General features: G+C 37.6%; 1 protein-coding gene across 1 annotated transcript in view; it reads left to right on the top strand.

Moving 5' to 3' along the window:
• The first annotated feature begins 11,838 nt into the window (after window positions 1-11,838).
• The window catches only part of LOC141301776 (USP6 N-terminal-like protein), a 34,149-nt gene continuing 21,173 nt past the window's right edge, over window positions 11,839-24,814 (top strand). The window contains exons 1-2 of the mRNA XM_073831969.1: window positions 11,839-11,959; window positions 23,475-23,548. Coding sequence (XP_073688070.1) covers window positions 23,483-23,548 — 66 coding nt within the window. The 5' untranslated portion in view covers window positions 11,839-11,959; window positions 23,475-23,482. The remainder of the gene's footprint in view (window positions 11,960-23,474; window positions 23,549-24,814) is intronic.

The following is a 24,814-nucleotide window of genomic DNA, read 5'->3' as shown; positions in this document are numbered from 1 at the left end:
CGTATTGAAGAATAAATTGGATATGAAAGTTCAAACTAAAAACAGTTTTATTCTGTCTATTTTCTTCTCCTGAAGAATTTTTGGAGAAATATCAGAAACAATATTAATATTTAGGTCAAATTTAGATCAACTCAGTTAAGCTTTATGAACTATGAAAGGGAATCCTCTAAGAACTAAGCATTTCCTCTAGGCTGAATGAGCGTTACCTTTACGCAGTCGTGTTTGATTTTGCACAAAAGCAACAGAGTGAACGTCACCGTAAATGTCACTATGTGCCTGAGACCAGCCAGAGACGCCACACTTGGCCCCTTAGGCTGCACATCCTGTCACTTCCTGCCCCGCTTCTGACAGGCAGCAGAGAGAGAAGCCACAGCCAGTGTATTTACTCTATCCCTCAACCCAACCCAAATGAGCTAAAGCTAATGTACGTGATTAGCAAATTGACAACACAATAGTCATTTATGGGCCATTATACAAAATTGGTGCAAACTGCTGTCCCACAACCAAAAAAACACATTTAAAAGGCATTTAAGTATTCAAATCGTAGATGTTTACTAAGATCCTTTTGAAACCCACAATAATATTTAAAATATCAGTAAGGTTAATATATATAAAACCATAATTTATTGGGTACTTTCAATTGGGAGGTGGCTGTTCTCAAACCTAACTCCTAAATGTAAACTAAATTTCAACAACAAAAAATGATTCTATATTTTCTTTGTAAATTATGAAACGTTGTGTAAAAAACAAAAAACGTATCTTGTATTTTCACATCACTCTCTCTCTCTCATAGCTACATGGTGAGTAGTTATGCCCCATAATTTTGAGGTAAATGTGTTCAAAATATGAAACAACTTTAAAGAATGTCACCGGGCTTTTTCTATAATTAAACACACTATTTGGGAGTTATTCCATAAAATTGTGTTGTGGAACTGTTCAGAACTGTGCTAGCTAAACAATTGCTGATTAGCATCTTTGAGCTAGGTTCAAAAGTATCTAAAATTGTCACTACCGAAACAGTCATGAACGAAACATTCGATGAAGTATCAGCAGGGACCGATAATGCCTTCAAAAGGCCCCAGGGCCAGTTACCTCCAAATAGTGAGAAATAGTGAGGATAGAATTTTTGACTATTTTAGCTATTAATAAACTAGTGTTTTCTGAGTCAGTGTCACAAAAAAGATAAAGTTCCTGATCTTGACATGGCATTTGGACACGCATTTGGAGAGAAATGCATATTTATGGATTACATAAAGAAAGAGTTTTTGTTTTCGATTTTAATTATTTAGTTTTAAAGTAATAAGGTAAAGTAATATTTTAAAGCTTTCTATAGATACACTATATTGCCAAAAGTATTCGCTCACCTGCCTTGACTCACATATGAACTTAAGTGACATCCCATTCCTAATCCATAGGGTTCAATGTGACGTTGGTCCACCCTTTGCAGCTATAACAGCTTCAGCTCTTCTGGGAAGGCTGTCCACAAGGTTTAGGAGTGTGTTTATGGGAATTTTTGACCATTCTTCCAGAAGCACATTTGTGAGGTCACACACTGATGTTGGACAAGAAAGCCTGGCTCTCAGTCTCCGCTCTAATTCATCCCAAAGGTGTTCTATCGGGTCAGGACTCTGTGCAGGCCAGTCAAGTTCATTCACACCAGACTCTGTCATCCATGTCTTTATGGACCTTGCTTTGTGCACTGGTGCACAGTCATGCTGGAAGAAGAAGGGGCCAGCTCCAAACTGTTCCCACACAGTTGGGAGCATGGAATTGTCAAAAATGTCTTTCTGAAGCATTCAGAGTTCCTTTCACTGGAACTAAGAGGCCAAGCCCAGCTCCTGAAAAACAACCCCACACCATAATCCCCCCTTGGCACAATGCAGTCAGACAAGTACCGTTCTCCTGGCAACCGCCAAACCCAGACTCGTCCATCAGATTGCCAGATGGAGAAGCGCGATTTGTCACTCCAGAGAACAGGTCTCCACTGCTCTAGAGTCCAGTGGCGGCTTTACACCACTGCATCCGACGCTTTGCATTGCACTTGGTGATGTATGGCTTGGATGCAGCTGCTCGGCCATGGAAACCCATTCCATGAAGCTCTCTGCACACTGTTTTCGAGCTAATCTGAAGGCCATATGGAGTTTGGAGGTCTGTAGCAATTGACTCTAGCAACCTCTTCTCACTATGCGCCTCAGCATCCGCTGACCCCACTCCGTCAGTTTATGTGGCCTACCACTTCGTGGCTGAGTTGCTTCCACGTTGTTATAATACAGCTGACAGTTGACTGTGGAATATGTAGGTGCGAGGAAATTTCACGACTGGACCTGTTGCACAGGTGGCATCCTATCACAGTTCCTGAGAGCGACCCATTCTTTCACAAATGTTTGTAAAAACAGTCTGCATGCCTAGGTGCTATATACACCTGTGGCCATGGAAGTGATTGGAACACCTGATTCTGATTATTTGGATGGGTGAGCAAATACTTTTGGCAATATAGATATATCATATCTGTGAGAGTTTCGGTTCATTTTTGTGAAGAGCTCCTGTTCAACACAGAGGCATCAGAAAGGCGCATCCTGTTTGTTCTCCTTATTTTACAAAACACAACGTTTTGTTGATATTGTGAGTGCACACAAATAAAAGTAGACCCTTTACCAGTCCGGACTATATATTACTTTTACTTTTGTGAGTAAAAATGACGGCATATATTCATAAGTTGTTTTCATATCGCGCTGGCATCTTGAATTTAGCAAACAAACAAAAGATTGCAAAAACAATTGCCACCGCAAATATTTGTAATTTCTTTCATTCTTTCAGGCATACATTTTTAAATTCAACCTAGAGAAGATGGACAGTTATAATAACAATTTTATGTACACATGTGCAAATTTTGTACACAATTTGTCTATATCAACTTCTCTCACCAAAACAAATCCCTGCGTGTTAAAAAGTACTTGGTAATAAATCTTTCGCATTATATAGTATTTTTCTGATTCCCTTCACACAAAGAAAGCAGCAAATAAAATAAATATGATCTGAAACAGGATGGAACAATGGTTCTATAAGGGGTTTGCAGGGATTCATATATTCACAGGGCCTTATAGTAACAGCGCCTGGGAGCCCTCATAGATGAAGATCCTTTTCTAAAAGGCATTGTGCAGGTTATATGAGACTCATATATTAAATATAAACATTTGTTTTTATTGTTGTTTTTCTGTACCAAACTAGATGGTGCAACCTTGAAGCCTAGCCCCCCCCCCCCCCCCCCCCCCCGGGCTCCTGATAGTCAAGGGCCCCTGGGTACTGGCCTCATTGGCCTGGTCCGTAATCCAATAAATTTTCACCAGTTTCAACTTGAAAACTTAAGTTTAGCAGCTGCTTAAAATTTTAAGTTAAATCAAATTAAGTCATTTCAACTCACAAGTTAAATCAACTCATTTTTATTGTAATAAGTTAAAATGACTTGTAGTTTTAAGCTGATTTAACTTAAAATTTTAAGGCAGCGGCTGAACTTAGGTTTTTAAGTTGAATCTGGTGAAAACTTTTTACAGTGTATAGTGACGTTTTTTGGGGGGTTATCCCATACATTTTTCACTACCGAAACAACATGTCATCATTGTTTCGGTAGTGACAAAAGGGAACACATAATCCTCTATTTGGAGGAAATAAACAAAATGTTAGTACAGTTATGCACATTTTTTAGTATTTTAGTATGTTATTTTAGTGTTTTAATATGCAAGTTAAAATTCTGAATGTGCAGGCACTATCGAAACATGGGATGTTTTGTCAAAAATAAAGTATACTGAATTATCAACTAAGATTTTATAATAGTTTTTGGTTCAGCGTATATTCAAACTAATGAATCCTTAAGTTTAAAATCAGTATGATCAACTTTATGGCTTTTACGAAGAAAATTTAGATTCAAAATACAACAAATTTCATAAATCATACTTGAAATATTGTTAAAATTGAATTGTTTTTTATTTACTGCCGAAAACTTTGTCATAAAATAGAAAAAGGTATATTTACAACTTAAGCAAAATCTTAACTGGTCAATATAACCCTTCTTATTTAATAATATATAAGTGTTTTGCAGTGACAAATTACACACAATTACTAGAAATGTGTACCTTGGAAATTATACATTTGGCATGCATACAAAATTTGTGGAAAATACCTTTTTTAAGAAGTTTCCAACTCTGACATTAAACCAGTTCTGTAGAATGGCCCATATATGTTGCTTGCACATATTTTATCAGAAAACAAATAGAAACAAGCCGTTTTGCTCCAGATGGTGTAGTTTCATTGTCTACCAGCAGGGGCTGCTAATTTTATTTAAAGTATTTTAGTATTTTCAAATATTTTGGGGGAAAGGGGGTGAAACCCCTTAGTTTTGTCCTGTACATCAAGCTGCAATTTTAGTGTCAGCTTGTGTTTTAACCCATTTACTCCCACCGGTCACAATTTTTGCTTGCATATTTTTCTGTAGTATTAAAAAGCAACTCTTATTATAAAGCACATGTTCATTTATAATGAAAATTTAAGATGTCCAAATGAGTTCAGGGCAGGTCTAACATGATTGGGTAGTTTGGCCATGTGACCATAAACATTCATTTCCTAGTACTGCCATCTGAATGGAAGGATAATGTCAAAGCTCAGAAATGACCGATAAGTTTTCTAAGTTCATTTTTAAATAGCCAATACATCTTTTGCATGCACCATCATGAAAGGGTTATCTATACATACATATTAAAATTATATTATTACATTGTTTTTTTTCTGTTGTCAAACTGCTGATAATTGAAGACGGTCACAATTGTGACCGGTGGTATAACACAGGGAGTCTATGTCCCCCATATGTCATTCTGTGTTATTCTGATGAACTCTCTTTCAGACTGACCTTAAGTCAAGTTTTGGATTTACTTGATGCTGATGATCCAGAGCTTGCAATTTGCAATTTAGCAGTGGTCCCAAAGACAGAGAAGGATGCAATAGAAAGTGACTGTGATAGTGATGCATTTTACTGGTGACTCAGCTCAAGAATCTTGAATTCTACTGCAGAATTGTTTGGATCTGATCATTTTGAGGAGGATGAACCTGCCTGCAGGACCAACCAAGATTCACAATCCAAACAAGAAGTCTCACAAAACAGCTTGAAGCTGCTTCAACCTCTTTATTGTCATCTTCAGATGCTACTACTTCCACTATACCAGTGCCCATGGCAGAAAGCGTCTCTGCTCAGCTGATTAAAAAGAACAACAAGAGTAGACATTTCAAAAACTCCAAAAAACTAGCGAATAGCCATTTGCCTGACTACATTGTGTATGAACCAACAGCAGCACAATGTTTAAAAGCATCTAATCCAAATCCTTTGGATGTGTTTTTAGCAATGTACCCACAATCTCTGAGAGAGCTTACCTTGGAAATGTCAAATCTCTACTCTGTTCAGAACAAAGACAAGCCTCTTAATATAAACATGGAGGAACTGCTGGTATTCTATGGTGTGCTCCTAACCTCTGGATATTGCACTGTTCCACGACGGCATTAGATGATGATGTCCACAACAACTACATCTCCAATGCTATGAGAAGAAACAGATTTGATGAAATTATGGCATCCATCCATGTAGTGGACAACACAAAGTGCAACAATGACCCCTTCTTTAAAGTGAGGCTGTGAGGAATCCGTAGGTGACGACATGACGACAGTGTGAGATCCAATCGCAGGAAGTTTAATAAAGCTCAGCGAACAAATCCAAATCACAAGGCTGTATCGTAGACGTAAGGACAGGCAGAGTTCATACACACAAATAATCAGTCCAACCAGGCAAACAAGTAATAATCGATAATCCAAAAAACGGTAGTAGAATAAAGCAGGCTCAATGGTCATAACAATGGGTCAAGAAACAGAAATCAAACGCTCGGTAAGGCAGTGAGAACTGGCAATACTTCGCAAAGATAAGCAGGAAAAGCATGGTATAAATAAGAACCAAACAGGAAGTAACCCATGAAGAAGCAGACAGTCAGTATTCGGGAGAGGGCTCCCTCTGGTGGCTGGATGTAAGGTTACCAGCCCCGTTCGTTACAGAATCCCCCCCTCTAGGAACACCTCCAGGTGTTCATCTCCTAGGTCTACCCCTGAGTCGTGGTGCTGGGCGATCAGGGCGCCGTCGGTGAAACTCCTGGATTAGCGATGGGTCCAGTATATCCCTTGAGGCCACCCAAGGTCTCTCCTCTGGTCCGTAGCCCTCCCAGTTCACTAAGTACTGCAACTGACCCCCTCTACGGCGTGAATCCAAAATCTCGTTAACCGAGTATGCAGGTGCGCCATCGATCTCCAAGGGGGGAGGAGGCTCAGGATCCGAAGCGCCGGGGCCAGATGAGGGGTGAACAGGTTTCAGAAGGGAGACATGAAATGAAGGGGATAAATGATAATCAGCAGGAAGCTCTAGGCGGTATGTTACTGGGTTAATCTGTTTAAGAATCTTGAAAGGACCCACATACCTTGGGGTGAGCTTCCTGCTTGGTAGACGTAGTCTGAGATCTCGGGTGGACAGCCAGACTCTCTGGCCCGGTTGATAGTTGGGATGGGGACGCCTCCGATGGTCAACTTGAATCTGCTGGGTTCTTATGGCCCTCTGAAGTCTCACATGAGCGCTGTCCCACACCCGTTCGCTGCGCTTCATCCAATCGTCCACCGACGGCACCATGGAGGGTTCACCAGACCAGGGGAACATGGGGGGTTGGTAGCCCAAAACACACTGAAAAGGGGTTAGGCCAGTGGATGAATGAGTGAGGGAATTTTGAGCATATTCAGCCCAAGGGAGGAAGTTGCTCCAACTGTCCTGTTCCCTACTGCAATAGGTCCTGAGGTAACGACCGATTTCTTGGTTCAGCCTCTCCACCTGTCCATTCGATTCTGGATGATAGCCCAAGGTCAAGCTGACGTTGATGTCCAGCTGCTTGCAAAATGCCTGCCATACTTTAGAAGTAAATTGGGGACCACGGTCAGAGACAATGTCCTCAGGGATTCCGTAGATTCTAAACACTTGTTGAAACAATTTGCATGGGTTCATGTGAGTCGTGACATGCCTGGGCTTGTTCCACTCCAGCTGACTTTAATTTGTAGGAACGTGGGCTGTTGCGCATCAAATTATCGATCTTAATGGCGAGAGTGATGAGTTCGTTGTAAGACAAGTCCACGGCTTTACATGCTAGTTCAGCTTGTAATTTCACATTAAGTCCCTTCTTAAACACTGCCTTGAGAGCCACATCATTCCACCCGCTCTGAGCAGCAAGTGTTCTGAACTCAATAGCATAGTCAGCAGCAGTACGAGTTCCCTGTTTCAAATTCAACAGTTGATCAGAAATATACTGCCCCCCTTCAGGATGTGCAAATACCTCCTGCAACTGAGAGATTAAGTAATCAATTGAAGATTGAAAATGTGGATCACTCTCCCAGACAGCGGAAGCCCAATCTAATGCTCGTCCAGTTAGTAAAGACATTACTACGGCACACTTCGTCTCAGGCTGACTAGTGAAAAAAATCTTGCATTGACGAATGAACTCCCGGCATTGTTCTGGTGAACCATCAAATTTGTCAGGTAAAGCAAGTCTTACCGGAGAGCTTTGCGGAGCAGGGAGAGTGAGGATGTATTGCGTGAAGTTGTCGTTGGCACTTTGTAAGTGCAAAAGTTGTTCATGGTAGCCTTTAAGTAACTCACTTTGATAAGCAAACGCCGTTTGAAGCTGAGAAACTTCTGCTGGATCCATGTTAGGCGAAGTATTCTGTGAGGAATCCGTAGGTGACGACATGACGACAATGTGAGAACCAATCGCAGGAAGTTTAATAAAGCTCAGCGAACAAATCCAAATCACAAGGCTGTATCGTAGACGTAAGGACAGGCAGAGTTCATACACACAAATAATCAGTCCAACCAGGCAAACAAGTAATAATCGATAATCCAAAAAACGGTAGTAGAATAAAGCAGGCTCAATGGTCATAACAATGGGTCAAGAAACAGAAATAAAACGCTCGGTAAGGCAGTGAGAACTGGCAATACTTCGCAAAGATAAGCAGGAAAAGCATGGTATAAATAAGAACCAAACAGGAAGTAACCCATGAAGAAGCAGACAGTCAGTATTCGGGAGAGGGCTCCCTCTGGTGGCTGGATGTAAGGTTACCAGCCCCGTTCGTTACAGAGGCCAATCTTTCAGGAGCTTAATAGCTCATACAAAATTCTGCCATTCAGTAAGTGGCTGTCATTTGATGAGAGCATGATTCCCTACTATGGGCGCCACAGGTACAAACAAAAGGGCCCAGCGTAGTCCTGGGTTTGGCTGAACAAGCTGGTGTTCCAGGAGGATGCAACTTCACACATGACAACCTCTTCACCACATTATCCCTGATTGATGAGATGACAAAGCGAGGATATGGGTGCACTGGGACCCTGCGGCAAAACAGGTTGTTTGCTGTGCCATTCAAACCAATGAATGAATTCCAGAAGTTACAGAGGGGCTCCACCGAAGTTCTGTCTGAAGGAGAAAAGCTACTGGTGAGGTGGAGAGACAACAGTGTGGTCACTGTTGCAAGTAATGTGGAAGATGTCTACTCTGAGGTACCAGTTAAGAGATGGAACAAGGAAAGAAAGGCATATGACTACCTCCAGCAACCTCAACTAATCAACTCCTACAACCAGCAAATGGGAGGAGTAGATCTGCATGATCTTCAGGTGTCCCTTTACCACAGCACAATAAGATCAAAAAAGTGGTGGTGGCCAATTTATGCATGGACTCTTCACAGTGCTGTGGTCAACAGTTGGCTTTTCCACAGAGATGTCATGAATGGTGACTACGATCTTCTTGGATTTCAGCGAGTAGTTGCCTAAAGTCTCCTGAAAAAATTTGGTACTGCACCAAAAGGTCATGGGAGGCCATCCTCAATGTTGGCTGCTGTGACTTATGCCGCGTTCCAGACAACCCGTAACCCAGTGTTTTTCAACCACTGTGCTGTGGTACACTAGTGTGCCGTGAGAGATCATCAATTTCATTTTCACCTAATTGGTCTAAAACATTTTTTGGAAACTAATAAGTTATCAGCTCTGTGTTCATACAAACAGGCCCAGGTTTCACACTGAGTAGGTAGAAATATGAAAGATCAAAAAACTGTTTTCATTGTGTTTATTTGATTCCTATTCAAGACACCTAAATAAGAATGACTGTATATTGTTAATTGCACTTTTTATTTAAAAGAAGAAGAAATAGGAAAGATAAAATACTTTTTTCTTTGTGTTTATTTGATTCCTGTTCAAGACACTTCGATAAGAATGGCTGTAAATTGTTAATATAGGCTACAGAGTTTAATTTGTTTTACAGTTTCGATTGTTGGTGTGCCTTGTGATTTTTTTTTTTCAATTAAAAATGTACCTTGGCTCAAAAAAGGTTGAAAAACACTGCCATAACCCGTGTTTTTCCGACCTTCTACTAGTGAAAGTGCACTGGAACGGCAGTCAAACCCGTGACTTCCCACTCGTGAACTCGTACTAGATCGATGTACTCCCAGTAAGAGTTCTGACGTAACATAGCCCACAAAACAACAAAGTCAGCCCTAATGCGTGTGGTGTTTATGCAAGTGGCACACGGTGGAAAAATAGAGCTTAGGACAATATAACTTTGCAATCAAATTAATAATAATATAAAAATAATAATAATTCATAAATGTACCCAGGCAGTTTGGCTTGACTTGCCTGGAACGCTACAAAGTCGTGAGTCGTGGTTTGAAGTGGTGATTTACCAGTTAAAAAACCTGCCTGGAACGCAGCATGATATACACAGGTTTGATGGTGTTGCTCACCGGCCAATAAACACAGGCAAGCAGATTTCGTATATAAAGATGTTTTCTGAATCATAACATCTGCAAATAGCTATATAAAAGCTATGTAAAAGATAAATAAGTCTAAGTATTTCTTTTGTTGTGCAGGAAATAGGTTTGTCAGATGTCGTGTCTGTGACGGTCGCACAACATTTTCCTGTGAGAAGTGTGCCAGGCCAATGCACATTGAGTGCTTCAAGAAGTTCCATGATGTCTAGGGGAATTCAATGAGTTCAACCAGTACACAGTTGTGATTGTTTTGTAATAATTCCTCCATGTCTTTTGTTATTTTTGAAACGACCAGATAATGTTCTTGTTAATGGAATAAAACAAATTTCAACAAGTTAAACCAGTCTTTAAACTAATTGCTGGCTGGAGATTTTTAATTTTGTAAATGCCTTACCGGTCACAATTGTGACCAGAGATGAAACCCATTTTTCCATGGACTTTTCAATTATTTTTTATACAAAATTGACATTGATTGTTTAACATCCTTACAAATACCACACAAATTCATATATGTCATCTCTAGGAAAAATTTGGGATTAAATGGGTTAATAATGTTTCTCACTTTTTAGTAATTTTAGTTTCTAGAGACAGAAAATTTGTCAACACAGTGTTCTACACAAGACATCTTGCCTGAAGACATTTCACATTTTTAAAAGGATTACAAACATTTAGAAGATAAATTTCCGAAATCAAAGTAATTTCTGATTTAAAAAAAATATATATATATTTTGAATAATTATTTAAAGGTAGAATGATTGATGACACACACACACACACACACACACACACACACACACACACACACACACACACACACACACACACACACACACACACACACACACACACACACACACACACACACACACACACAACATTAGTAGCCTTTAGATTTAGCTTATTAAAAAGACTGCTGTGTTTATTATTCATCTGATTTCCTTTTATGTTTTCTTATTGCTTTCACTACCAAATTAGGACACAAATCTGCAAGTCTGCTTTCTAACCCATTGTTTTATACATAGTTGTTGAACCTTCCTGTGGTGAAACACGGAACAATACAAATATGTCTTGTCTCTGCGAAAACATATTGAATTCATTCATTTTTTTTTCTCAAGCAATTCCCACAACATATATTTTTAAGTACCTTTTAATATTTAATGACATGTTATATATTAAACTGGTGCTTAGAAAAGACGAATATAAAACTATCAACTCACAAAAAGGAATAGAAATGTCATGCATTAATATTAAACCTACATAAACCTGAGATTTATTTCAGAAGGCAGTTATGCAAATACACCTACCCTCAGTTTTATAAACAAGGCCTAAGCCTAGTCCTAGACTAAAATGTAAGCTGTTTCAACTGAAAGAAACTTGCACTGATTGATCTAAAAATATATCAGTGCCTTTGTTTTGTCTTTAGATGCACGCCAGTAATGTTTTTGTCTAAGGCATGTTTATAAAAATTACTTAAATGTGCTAATTGAACAATGGTCTAATCCTGGTTTAGTCTATCTGTGTCTGTGAAACCAAGCCATAAAGTCCTAAACCTTGTTGTTTTGGACAGAAACATGTAATGACCGCTAGAGGACGCAACAAGACTACAACGGTGAATACATGCAGTGAACTGCAGAATATATCTACCAATATTTTTTAATAAATTAATCATTTGTATCATAGTTGTTTTTATAAGTTAATATAATTACAATATTCTAAAAATAAAAACAATATTTATATTGTCATAATTATATATATTCGGTTTTTTTAATATTATAATGTTATCAATCATATAATACAATAGTACATGTTTAAAATTATTTAAAACAAAAGCCTTTAAATATTTCTACATTATTAATTTAACAGCTTTTACAACTGCAGTGAAACTATTTCTGAAGTCTGAGCTGAGAACCGCAACTGCCTGTCACAAACACGCACACGCACGCGCGCACTCGTGTTCTTCTCATGCTCTGATCAGTCAGAGTTAAACTGGAGTCTCGTCTGTCCACACCGAGCGGCTTCACTATGAACACACAGATTATTTACTAACAGCCTGTGCAGCACAGATCGTCTGTTTTCAAAGGTAAAACATTTCTAATGCTGTTTTCATTCCCGTTCGGTTTGATAAAAGTGTGTTTTATCTGTTGTGCTGTTACTGTCGCGTCTGTGCATGAAAACAACTCAGATGAAAGCTTATTGATCTTCTGAAGTCTGATAAAGTCTTGGTTCCAGAGTGTTTATTTTGTCTAGACGGTAGAATAACTTAAGTCTGTTTTTAAATATAGCCGGTTTACAACTGAAGGTTGCGTGTAAATAAACTTAATGTGACTTTAGTTAGTTGTAAAGCCGAAATGTTGCCTTAGGAGACGTTATCAGTTATATTTACATCTAAAGCTCTAAGTTATGCCATATTTGATATCTAAACTGAATTGTATCAGTCATATGTGTTTGTTTGAGAGCTCTTGCACCTTTCCATTGTAAACAAAGCTATGCCAAGTCAGGTTCAGCTTCCCTAAATGAGCATTTTACCATTAAGGACTACTTTAAGTGTTTAATATGTGAAATGTAACTGATTTCAGAATGGAAATGAGAATTTAAATAGTGCTTTAGTTTCAATGCACCACACCGTTTGCTGGTTGTTCCCATGAGACACTGTTTCGTGCTGAAACCTTGAACTTCAGAAGGACAGGATGCATTGTGGTCACCAGCCTACTTCCTCACCTTCTTTCAGGGTGCGAGGTGTGGCCCACGCCGGTTTCCACTTAAATCGGCCGCTCTAGCTAATATCAAACACTTCGACGAGTCCTCAAATCCTCATCATATCCAAGATGTTGCCAGAAGTCACTGGATTAGTTCTTTTTGAATTGTACCAAAGTACACACACCAGAGGAAGTGGGCCAACGGAAACCATGTGTTTCTGTTTCTGAAACCCTCCAGTGAGAACTAATGAACCGCAGTCACAAAAACATGTGTTGCCTGCTGCACATATGAGGATAATGGTGTTGATGTATGTATAATGGTGTTTAATGAACAGCTAATCATTAATTAAATCATAAAAAAATAAATTAAACTAAATTTAAATTTTTTAAATAATCAACGTCAGAGAACCAAGAAACATGCAAATGTGAAAATTAATAAAATATTTACTAAGTAAATATATTAGGTGAAAGCGGATCAGATGACAAAAAAAATTGTACATTTGAAAGACAAAGGCCATCCAAAGACATAGAAATACATGGTTAAATGACCTACAGAGTGATAATTCAAATAAAAATCAGTGTGTTTATCAGTAGTAGATGCAATGTTGAAACACTTCTTAAATGATTTTTGTAAATGCAGTGGTCAAATGTTGTGTTGCCACCTGGCTAAAAGTGATTGGGTGCTTGAAATGATCTGTCATCTCCAAAAATTAATATCTACCTTAATTTTGACCTCTTAATCTGTTTATCTGCTTACCCCCAGGGCATCCAAGATGTAGGTGACTTTGTTTCTTCAGTTGAACACAAACAAAGATTTTTAACTCAAAACAGTTGCAGTCTGTCAGCCATATTATGGCAGTCAAAGGGACCCACGGCTTTGAGAGTCTTAAAAAGATACACAGACAAAACCAAATTAAACCCTGCGGTTCGTGACAATACATTGAGGTCTTAAGACACGAAACAATCAATCTTTGAAAGAAACTGAACAGTATTTATTAATATGTATTATTTTTTTTTACCTCTGATCCACTGTAATGTTTAACTGTCCTGAGTGTGTTCACAACAGCCGGCGCGTGATGAAGAGCAAGCATAACTTCAGTCGATCAGGCTCAAAAGTGGGGAGTCAGTGAAAAGTCAACACTCTCGGATGAGTTTGTGCAAGCAAACATCTATTAGTTTTTAATCGATTGCAAACAATCAGGATAAGCACACTACTGCACACTCAGGACAGTTGGACTTTGCAGTGGATCAGAGGTAAAAAATTAGATAAATACTGTTCAGTTTCTTGTGCAGATCAATTGTTGTCTTAAGACCTCAAAGTATCATCATGAGCCGCAGAGTTTAATTTGATTTTGTCTGTGTATGTTTTTTTGACATTCAAAGCCGTGGATCCTATTATTGACTGCCATTATATGACTGACAGACTGCAACGGTTTGAGTTACAAATCTTCGTTTGTGTTCTACTGAAGAAACAAAGTCACCTACGTCTTGGATGCCCTGGGGGTAAGCAGATAAACATCAAATTTTCATTTTTGGGTGAACTATCCCTTTAACATTGCTAGGATATCTGCAGCTGTAAAAATGTAATGTTTGTAACGCATCTTAACAACTTTGGTTTACGGCTGTGCAAAATGGTTAGCATTTCTCTAAAGTTCTGTAGCATTATTTGTGTCTGTCATTTTTCATTATGGTGAATCTGATAAAAGCACTGTACAAGTTTGTGACTTTAAGATGCCAAACATTCCAGACGTTCTTAAATACCTCACACCTTCTCCAGAGTTGAGAAGGCCACTTGAGTTTTCCCTGTTGAAGAGTCTGGGAGGGAAACTGGGTTCATGGGAAATAGGCTGAGCTATTTTAACAGAACATTACTATTGTTGTTGATTTGCTGACTTGGGCAAGAAACAATGAACAGGTTTTCATTGTGTTTAAGCACCGGGTTTACGTAAGTCTGATCCATCAATCAAAATATTGTAATTATATTATTAAAAAAAAAGTCTATTTTTGATGCAGTATTTTAGATGCATTGGGTTAGTTCACCCCAAAAAACTACATTTTTAAAGAAACCTGAGAGATTTCTGTTTCTGTATTGCATATCCATTACACCAAAACTTTGATGCTTCAAAAAAATAAAAATAACAAAATAAAAAAAATTTGGTAAAAGAAATCCGTATTAATTGAGTGGTCATCAGATGACTTAGATTTAGACGTGTATTTCAAAGTGTGACCCCAAATCCCGCAAATATTACTAATCATAAATTAAAGGGATGGTTCGGAGTAGAATTGACTTCATTGCTATGCACTCCGAAGCCCATGTAAATACCCCATCCGAAGTTTTTTTTACCTTAGTCAAACATTTATGGAGATATTAGAGTTTTTCGAATTGCTTGTTACAGGAGTGAATGGTACATGTGATGTATCTCGTAAATTGCACCACTAAACGTGCAAGTAATCTTACCAAACTTGTACAGTAGTGTAAATAGGTTATGTACTCACAAAACGCTGCATCAGAACATTTGTAAATCCACCATGAGTGTTTTAAAAACACGTTTTAGCCGATCCCTACTAGTCTCAAAAACTACAAATGGCGACACGTCGACGTCACTTCCCTGGTTTGAAAAAAGCACGTAAAAGTCCTCCTACAAGTTGACATGCACACAGATGTAGTAGGAGGACTTTTACGTGCTTTTTTCAAACCAGGGAAGTGACGTCGACTTGTAGTTTCTGAGACTAGTAGTTCTCGGGTAAAACGTGTTTTTAAAACACTCATGGTGGACTTACAAATGTTCTGATGCAGCGTTTTGTGAGTACATAACCTATTTACACTACTGTACAAGTTTGGTAAGATTACTTGCACGTTTAGTGGTGCAATTTACGAGTTTATACATCACATGTACCATTCACTCCTGTAACAAGCAATTCGAAAAACTCTAATGTCTCCATAAATGTTTGACTAAGGTAAAAAAAACTTCGGATGGGGTATTTAGATGGGCTTCGAAGTGCATAGCAATGAAGTCAATTCTACTCCGAACCATCCCTTTAAGGTTTGGGACATTTACAGTAGGAAACTTACAAAATATCTTCATGGAACATGATCTTTACTTAATATCATAATGATTTTTGGCATAAAAGAAAAATGTATAATTTTGACCCAAACAATGTATTTTAAGCTATTGCTACAAATTTGTTTGAATGAATAAAAGTCTTTCTGGTTTGGAACAACAGTGGTGAGTAAACAATGTCAGATTTTAATTCATTGAGTAAACTAACTCAAAATCAATTTAGGAAAAAAACCTGGTAGATTACACTTTTTAACTATAAATAAAATGTATTATTATATTCATGTAAGAAAATATTCTTTATTCCTTTTATCTATAATAAACTACTCAGGGTTTGGTTGAGGTTAAAGGATTAGTTCACTTCCGAAATAAAAATTTCCTGATAATTTACTCACTTCATGTCGTCCAAGATGTTGACGTCTTTCTTTCTTCAGTCGCAAAGAAATTAAGGTTTTCGAAGAAATCTTTCCTGGATTTTTCTCCATATAGTGGACTTCAATGGGGTTCAACATAGGGGCCAAATTGCAGTTTCAATGGAGCTTCAAAGAGCTCTACAAGATCTCAGCTGAGAAATAAGGGTCTCATCTAGCGAAATGAGCAGCCATTTTCTTAAAACAATTAAAAAAATAAATAACTACAAATGCTCATCTTGCACCATTTCAAGACCTTTACAAAAAAGGTAAAAAATAAAACGATGTTGGAGGAAAAAAATAAAGTTGACGTTTTTCACCGTGACCTTACCCTGCCTTTTTTAACCAATGTACGAATATTTGTGGTTAAAAACGTAAATAAATTTGTATATTTTTTTAGAAAATGACCAATTTTGTTAGCTAAGACCTATAGAGCTGATCCCCAGAGCTTGAAGTCCACTATATGGAGAAAAATCCTAGACTGTTTTCCTCAAAAACCTTAATTTCTGACTCAAGACAAAGACATGAACATCTTGGTTCACATGGGGGTGAGTAAATTAGCAGGGAATTTTTATTCAAAAGGTAAACTTCCACTTAGCTAGGCTTATGCACACAAGTTTAGGATATTGGCATCCATTAAGTTGTGACGTTATGTGTTTAATTATTAAATCCACTGTTTGTTTCCCAGGGATATTTCATAGCATGCATCACATGCTAAACTGCCATGTAGGTTGAGAGTTTGTTGAGAGGAGTTTGTTTTGGCGTTGTACTTAGAGAAATGACATTGCAATATTGTACTTTAGTAGTCCAGACTTGTTTTCTCCACAGCCTAGACTGAGAAGATACATGAGATCTTACAAAACACTTTATGTATTGTACTCGTTTCATAATTTATTGGTCGTTTGACGGTCAGTGAGATTTCTGCAGTTTGATTATGTAACTATAAACTATGTGATCAGTCCATGGAAAGTCCAAACCTGATGTGAAACTGAGATGGCTAAATCTTCACTTTTGTACACAGTTTATTAATATAACTTGCGTAGGGAAGTTCAAGTACTTCTTGTAAAAGTGAACCCAAAGCTGTCCATGAAAGGTGAATATTCACACTTTCATGTAAACTGTAGTGTGTGTATTGCTTTTGCTGCATGTCTGCCAGGAAAAAACAGCTGAACTGAGCACAGATCAGTGTTAAGGATCTTTCCCCATCAGCACCTTTTCATTGCCCTCCTGCCGCTGATCTGTGATTAAATGTATTCACAAAGGAAGCGCTCCTGCTGTGCAAACATCAGCCTGGTGGTGGTGACACACCTGTATACCTTTGGCTGAACATCACATGGCCTTTTCAACAGGATCCAACTGTGGATTTAGTTGTGTAAGTAAAAATTAAACCCATTTAAAGCCTAGTTTCACTTAGACCATGACCTTCTCAGAAGATTGCACTTAAAATGCACCACCAGTTTTGTCTGAAACCTCAAAGAAGAATGACTGCATCACAGCACAATCATAATTGAAAGCATGTGGTTATTTGTTAAGATCTGCGAGTGACTTCTGTCTCTTTAGTTTCATGAGAAATTTGAAAGCTTTGGCCATAACCTTCGCTTGGACAGTGATAAACCTCTTTGATCAGCCTTGATCCTGGTTTATTTGGTAAAGCCTGAAGAAAAGCATTTCATAGTGATTTTATCCACAATGATGGACGTTTTTGCAGACATAGTGGCCCATATTTTTGATCCCATGATTTCTGTCAAGCCATTAGGTTCCCCGACTCATAGGCGAGACTGTGGTAAATAAATTATGCTTGCATCTCTCGCTAGCTGTGACCTGTTTTCTTTGGTCAGCTTATATGAGACTTAATGCTTCTTAAAGAAGCCTTTCCCTACAGCAGAAACAGAAATCAAGGTGTTTTAGCACAAGATCAAATCTCAAGCCTGTGATCTGTTAATTGTGGCTGATTTGACTTCTCGAGGGAGGTGGTTATGTGCATAAAGCATTAGGATGGTGCTGTTTCATTATTTACTCACCTTCATGTTGCAAATCTCTACAGCGTTTGACTTTATTTCTTCTGTGGAACACAAAAGAAGAAATGCTGAATAATGTCATTGCCAATGTTTTCCATATAATGGAAGTGAATGGAGATGTGGGCTGTTGATTTGTACATTATTTAGCATTTCTCTTTATGTCTGGCTGACATATTAATAAAAAATATATATTGTACAAAATCTTGTTTTTTGCACATTCTCTACCTTTAGAGTAGGGTCATTCCGTGTCAACTCAACCCCAGCTCAAATTTTTGATTTTGCTAATATTTATTCTGAGGAGAGATAGACATGTTAAGTGATGAAAGCCAAAATATTACATCCCATGGATGAATATTTACTGAGTAATTCACTATTTTGTAGTGGGAGGTAAAAATTGTAATTTTCAACTTAGATTCAGAGTCAAGTTACAGGGGGGTAAAAATGGCTTTAGAATGATGGCAACATCATCTTATTTTTACACAGAGATCGGTAGCTCTATTAGCAAAGTATGTTGACTTTAGCAATCTATGTTGCATTATGTACCAATGGTGACCATTCAAAAATGGGGAAACGGCTCTTTTCAAGTTTTTCTCCAAAGTTTGCATGCCTGTAACTCAAGAAGTATTAAAGATATTTGAACATTTTGGCATCTTTATTTTTAATGTCCTATGAGATATGGTTCCAGAGATATTGAAATTTAAATATGGCTTCATGAGTAAATCGTAAAAATGTACACATTTTTAGTGGTCAAAAACCAAATGTGGGTCAATTTAAAAAAAAAAAAAATGAAATGTCTGAAGAACAAATAATGTTAAAACTAGAGATGTATCTCGTTTCGTTCTTCTTTCTGTCAAGACAACTGCATTGAACATGCCAGCCTGAGTGCCATAAATATACTTTTTCCAAAGTTTGCATGCCTATAACTCAAGTAGTAATAAAGATATTGCAATATGATTTTAGACTGTAGTTGTTAATAAACTTTTCTTTTGGAATATTTCATTTCAAGGCCCTACATCATTCAGTCCCAGAGATATGGGGATCTCATTGAGGCTCTGTGTTCAGATTGTTGGATGTTACCCATTTTCAGTGGTCGAAAACCAAATGATGGTCACTTTGTATTAGGGGTGTGCGATATGACGATTTTTGATCGTGGACGATTAAAATGTCTCCACGATCTGCTTTTGAATAAATATCGTAGTATCGTGCTACAGTGTGCCTCCGTCTTAATATACTGTACATTCACTCACGGGACACTGCACTTATTCATATTCGCGATCACAAAAGTACATTATTTGAATGTGCTTCAAAGTCTTGCCGGTAAAATAACGCCATTTGGTCCGCGCGCTGTTCTGGCATGCGGTTCATGAGCGCGTAAACCTGAAGTACGTGCGCTAAAAGCCTGTCAAACAGCACCTGATTACTAAACTGAGCTATCTTTGGCGTTTAATTTGCTTATACTGTCAAAAACACGCAAGGATTACATATAAACACAGTCGGTTGTCTAAAGTGAAAGTAAACAGTTAAGAGAAAAACGGATGCGCGTCTGTATAGATGCGTGCAGCTCTGCGACAGAGCTAAACATGCTGTCGATTGTCATTAAAGGGACAGTACACCCAAAAATGTTGTCACTCACATGTCCTAAATCTCTATAAAAAAAAATTTCTTGTGCTTAACACAAAAGAAGATATTTTGAAGAATGTGGGTAACAGTAGCTGGTCCCCACTGACTTAAAATAAATAAATAAAATATATGGAAGTAACTGGGGACCCAGCAACTGTTTGGTTACCCACATTATTCAAAATAAGTTTTATGTTCAGCATGTTTTATGCTTAAAAAAATGCGAGAGTGAGTAAATGATGACAGAATTGTCATTTTTGGGTGATGATACACTAATAAAACAAAACACAAAGGAAAATCACTCACTGCTCTTGACTGAAGAACTTCAATACAGTTGCTTTAAATGTTGCTTCTATGTATAATTTATGTATATAATGTATATAGTGTTTTATTTTTATATTTGTTAATTAAATTTCTTGAATGCTACTGATAAATATATGGACTGTACCTGAAAATTAAAGCACTGTTTGTTTTATTTGTATAGTATGTGTATTTGTAACATGTAGCTTATCTTTGTTCTTATTTTTTAAAAACAAAGAAAATAATGACAAAGATTTTTTGTCTTCGCCCACTTTGGCTTAAACATCTGCCATTCTTTTTATTTTATATTTTGTTACCTTGTAAGGTTTTGGTTTTAAAATAGAAAAATTAATTTGGCTGTACTACTCAGACAACTTGTAAAAAAGTAAAACCAACATGACAAAGAATCGTGATAAAATCGTGAATCGTGATATTTCTTGAAAAAATCGTGATATGATATTTTTACCATATCGCCCACCCCTACTTTGTATACAGCTGATACTTATTTTATTTAAAGAACAATGTCCGAAAAAGAAATAATATTGAAATTAGAACTGTATCTTGTTTCCCTCTATCAAAACCATTGCATAGAACATAGATGTCTGAGTGCTAAAAGTGAAATTAAATGGTCAAGTTGAGGCACATTACCTTGCTTTCTGTAGTTTATAATTATTTATAATATTCTATATTTGAATCAGTTTTGGGTGTATTTGGAAGAAGTGATTTTTTTATTTTTTTAATAAAATATAAAGACATAGTCATGTATGATTTGAGATCCATCTTTTCACACTGAGGACAACTGAGGAACTCATATGCAACTATTACAGAAGGTTCAAATACTCACTGATGCTTCAAAAAGAAACATGATACATTAAGAGCAATGTTGAATTTGAAGATCAGGGTAAATGTAACTTATTTTGTCTTCTGGGAAACATGTAAGTATCTTCTGTAGCTTCTGAAGGGATGTACTAAATGGAAAAATGGCGAAATATGAAAAATGTACACATCTTCATTCTTTTCAAATGTTTTCACCCCCCGGCTCTTAATGCATCGTGTTTCCTTCTGAAGCATCAGTGAGCATTTGAACCTTCTGTAATAGTTGCATACGAGTGCCTCAGTTGTCCTCAGTGTGAAAAGATGGATCTCAAAATCGTACAGTCATTGTTGGAATGGGTTCAAATACACAAAAAAGCTGGAAAACCAAAGAATTTATGGGACCTGAAGGATTTTTCTGAAGAACAGTGGGCAGTTTAACTGTTCACGACAAACAAGGGACTCATGAACAACTATCACTGAACAAAAAAAACCCCACAGTATTAAGAATCAAGCATATGTAAACCTTTGAACAAGGTTATTTTTATAAATTCAACTAATATTTTCTCTTGTGGACTGTATGTAAACATCTTTAATGTGAAATAACTTATTCAGGTCAGTACTAAATAAAAAATAACATGCATTTTGTATGATCCCTTTTATTTTGGTAAAATAATTACCATTTTTCAGATTCTGCAAGGTGAACTCAACTGTACCCTTAATGTAAACATTATGGGTTTATAAGGTAAAAAGAGTTCCCTTTAAGGGAACTAACCCAGTGACTGTTGCACCCCTGAAGGTACAACTTCAGCACATTTTTTTTAAGAGAGTGAAGGGAAGTTTGAAAGGGAAAATTGGGTCTAATGTTGTGAACGGGACAGGTGGTTAAACAGAGGTGGCCATGTGTCTCAGCAGAGCAGTTGTCTGGTGAACTGTAGACACTGTAAGAGTCCCACCTGTCCACAGAGAATGTGAACTAACAGACCTCGACAGTTTTCAACACATGGTGGCGAGTATCAGCTGTAGCAGTTCTGCTTTGTCAATTTATGATTTCAGGGTGCCGCCACAGAGGTTCACATGACTACGTTTCCTTCACAATTAATTTGATTTCTCAAACAAGCCTCTCTTAATTTCTCCAAACGGAGAGAAATTATTACATTTTCTTTCTAGAATCTAATTGATCTAAATTTCAGGTCAAGGTTTTAGGTTGCATTTTTATTCAAATTGACGTAATGGCTCATTGACCCTGAAATAACCAGATCATCTTGCTTTAGGCCGCAATTGGGCTTGTTACCAGCAAAGAACTGAAAATGTACTTGCTTAAATATCCAGTTGCCCTCAAAGCTTGGTCTAAAAACTTGTCTTTGAATCTGACCAGAGCACCAAACATTGGATCATCATACATGGTGACTAGTAAAAGTTGATGGATTGCCCATGTGACTTAAGTCCTGGTGTTCTTGAGCATTGAGCATTTGTCCAGCACTTTTCCTGACAAGAATGTTGTCTCAAGAATTAGCTGACATCACAGCACTTGTCTGTTTTTGGCTCATGGTGAATGTGCAACTTCACCAAAATTATATTTAGGGAAAATATGAAAAATGTAAACATCTTCATTCTGTTCAAAAGTTTTCACCCCCGGCTCTTAATGCATGGTTTTTCCTTCTGGAGCATCAGTGAGCGTCTCAACCTTCTTTAATAGCCGCATATGAGTCCCTCAGTTGTCCTCAATGTAAAAAGATGGATCTCAAAATCATACAGTCATTGTTGGAAATACACAAAAATGCTGAAAGACCAAAGAATTTGTGGGATCTGAAGGATCTGACCAAAGAAACAAACACTGGGTCATCTATACACGATGACTTGTAAATGTTGATGGATTGCCCATGTGACTTAAGTCCTAATGTTCTTGCTCGTTGAGTTTGTCCAGCACTTTTCCTGACAAGAATGTTGTCTCAAGAATTAGCTGACATCACAGCACTTGTCTGTTTTTGGCTCATGATGAATGTGCAACTTCACCAAAATGATATTTAGGGAAAATATGAAAAATGTAAACATCTTCATTCTGTTCAAAAGTTTTCACCCCCGGCTCTTAATGCATGGTTTTTCCTTCTGGAGCATCAGTGAGCGTCTCAACCTTCTTTAATAGCCGCATATGAGTCCCTCAGTTGTCCTCAATGTAAAAAGATGGATCTCAAAATCATACAGTCATTGTTGGAAATACACAAAAATGCTGAAAGACCAAAGAATTTGTGGGATCTGAAGGATCTGACCAAAGAAACAAACACTGGGTCATCTATACACGATGACTTGTAAATGTTGATGGATTGCCCATGTGACTTAAGTCCTAATGTTCTTGCTCGTTGAGTTTGTCCAGCACTTTTCCTGACAAGAATGTTGTCTCAAGAATTAGCTGACATCACAGCACTTGCAGTCTGTTTTTGGCTCATGATGAATGTGCAACTTCACCTCACATCTGTGTCAGCTTCAGGCAAAACAAGGATGAATGTTGTAATATTGAAGGAATGTAGATGTATCCGATCATTTTCATGCATTTTAGCCAAACAAGTGGCTTAGAGGATGTTGAATATGACGCAATACTAATCCTCTTCTAAGGAACAAGTTTACACGCATCTAGATGAGCCAGTTTGCTCAAAGTCTCTGTTTGTTTTGTTCCTTTTCCAGGTTTTGAGATGAAGAAGGACATTGATACGCTAATAGCTGAAGAACGGGCTGAGATCATCGAAAAATATGAGAAGGCAAGTTACATCCTTTTTAGTTGTCTATCTTATAACATTCTGCTGTAGCTGTTGACCTACGTTTTAAACTACGTTTGACCTTTTAAACTAGGGTTAATGATTGTCCATGACCCTCGGCGATGCATATTGACAAAGTTTTTGGATCCTCCAAGATTTGGAGTAGCCTAAGGTTAAGTGTCTTGCTCAAGGGATTGATTGGGATAGCTCATAGATCAACTATCCCAGATATTTAACCACAAGACTACACCACCCAAATATTGCTGCAGTTTGCTGTTCTTGGCAAAGGAACAGCTTTCCGTAAGAGATGCTGCACACAACTGGTGTTAAGACAAGTTATTGAAAGACTGATGTTATAATTTCTAGGTAAAGGTAGTTGAGGTTCATACTGTGGTCATTTTTTGGATAGACTGTGGTTGAGTCTGCCTTGCTCTTGTGACTCGTGACAAACAGCGGTTTTGTTTGAAAGTACCACCTATGGAAACATTTCAGACAGGTTTCAGATGGATAAAGCGTCATGTCTATTGATCTGTTGGGGGTAACGCATTACAAGTAACGTGAGTTACATAATCAGATTACTTTTTTCAAGTAACTAGTAAAGTAACGCATTACTTTTTAATTTACAAGAAAATATCTGAGCCAGTTACTTTTTTTAACATTTATTGACTGACAGCTCTCCTTTCTACATGTTGAGAGAAATTGGGAGTAAGTTCAGAGGCATTGTGTCTGCAGTGTAAACATGATGGTTACTGTAGTTATAGACTAAATGTGAACACACATTTACTCATTTCACGCTCAAAAAAAAAGATTCAGTATTCATAAAAATGAATAAAAGCAGTGAAATAAAAGTAGCAAATTCAGAATATGACATAAACCTTCAATAATTAAATGTGTTAAATAACACCAAAACACCAAATATCTTCTGATTGTACAGTCGTGGCCAAAAGTTTTGAGAATGACACAAATATTAGTTTTCACAAAGTTTGCTGCTCAACTGCTTTTAGATCTTTTGTTTCAGTTGTTTCAGTGATGTACTGAAATATAATTAGAAGCACTTCATACGTTTCAAAGGCTTTTATCTACAATTACATGACATTTATGCAAAGAGTCAGTATTTGCAGTGTTGGCCCTTCTTGTTCAGGACCTCTGCAATTGGACTGGGCATGCTCTCAATCAACTTCTGGGCCAAATCCTGACTGATAGCAACCCATTCTTTCATAATCACTTCTTGGAGTTTGTCAGAATTTGTGGGTTTTTGTTTGTCCACCC

Source organism: Garra rufa, chromosome 25, assembly GCF_049309525.1.
Source record: "Garra rufa chromosome 25, GarRuf1.0, whole genome shotgun sequence".
Classification (NCBI taxonomy): Eukaryota; Metazoa; Chordata; class Actinopteri; order Cypriniformes; family Cyprinidae; genus Garra; species Garra rufa.
Note: the sequence above shows the minus strand (reverse complement) of the source record. Positions and strands in the feature narration are given on the sequence as shown.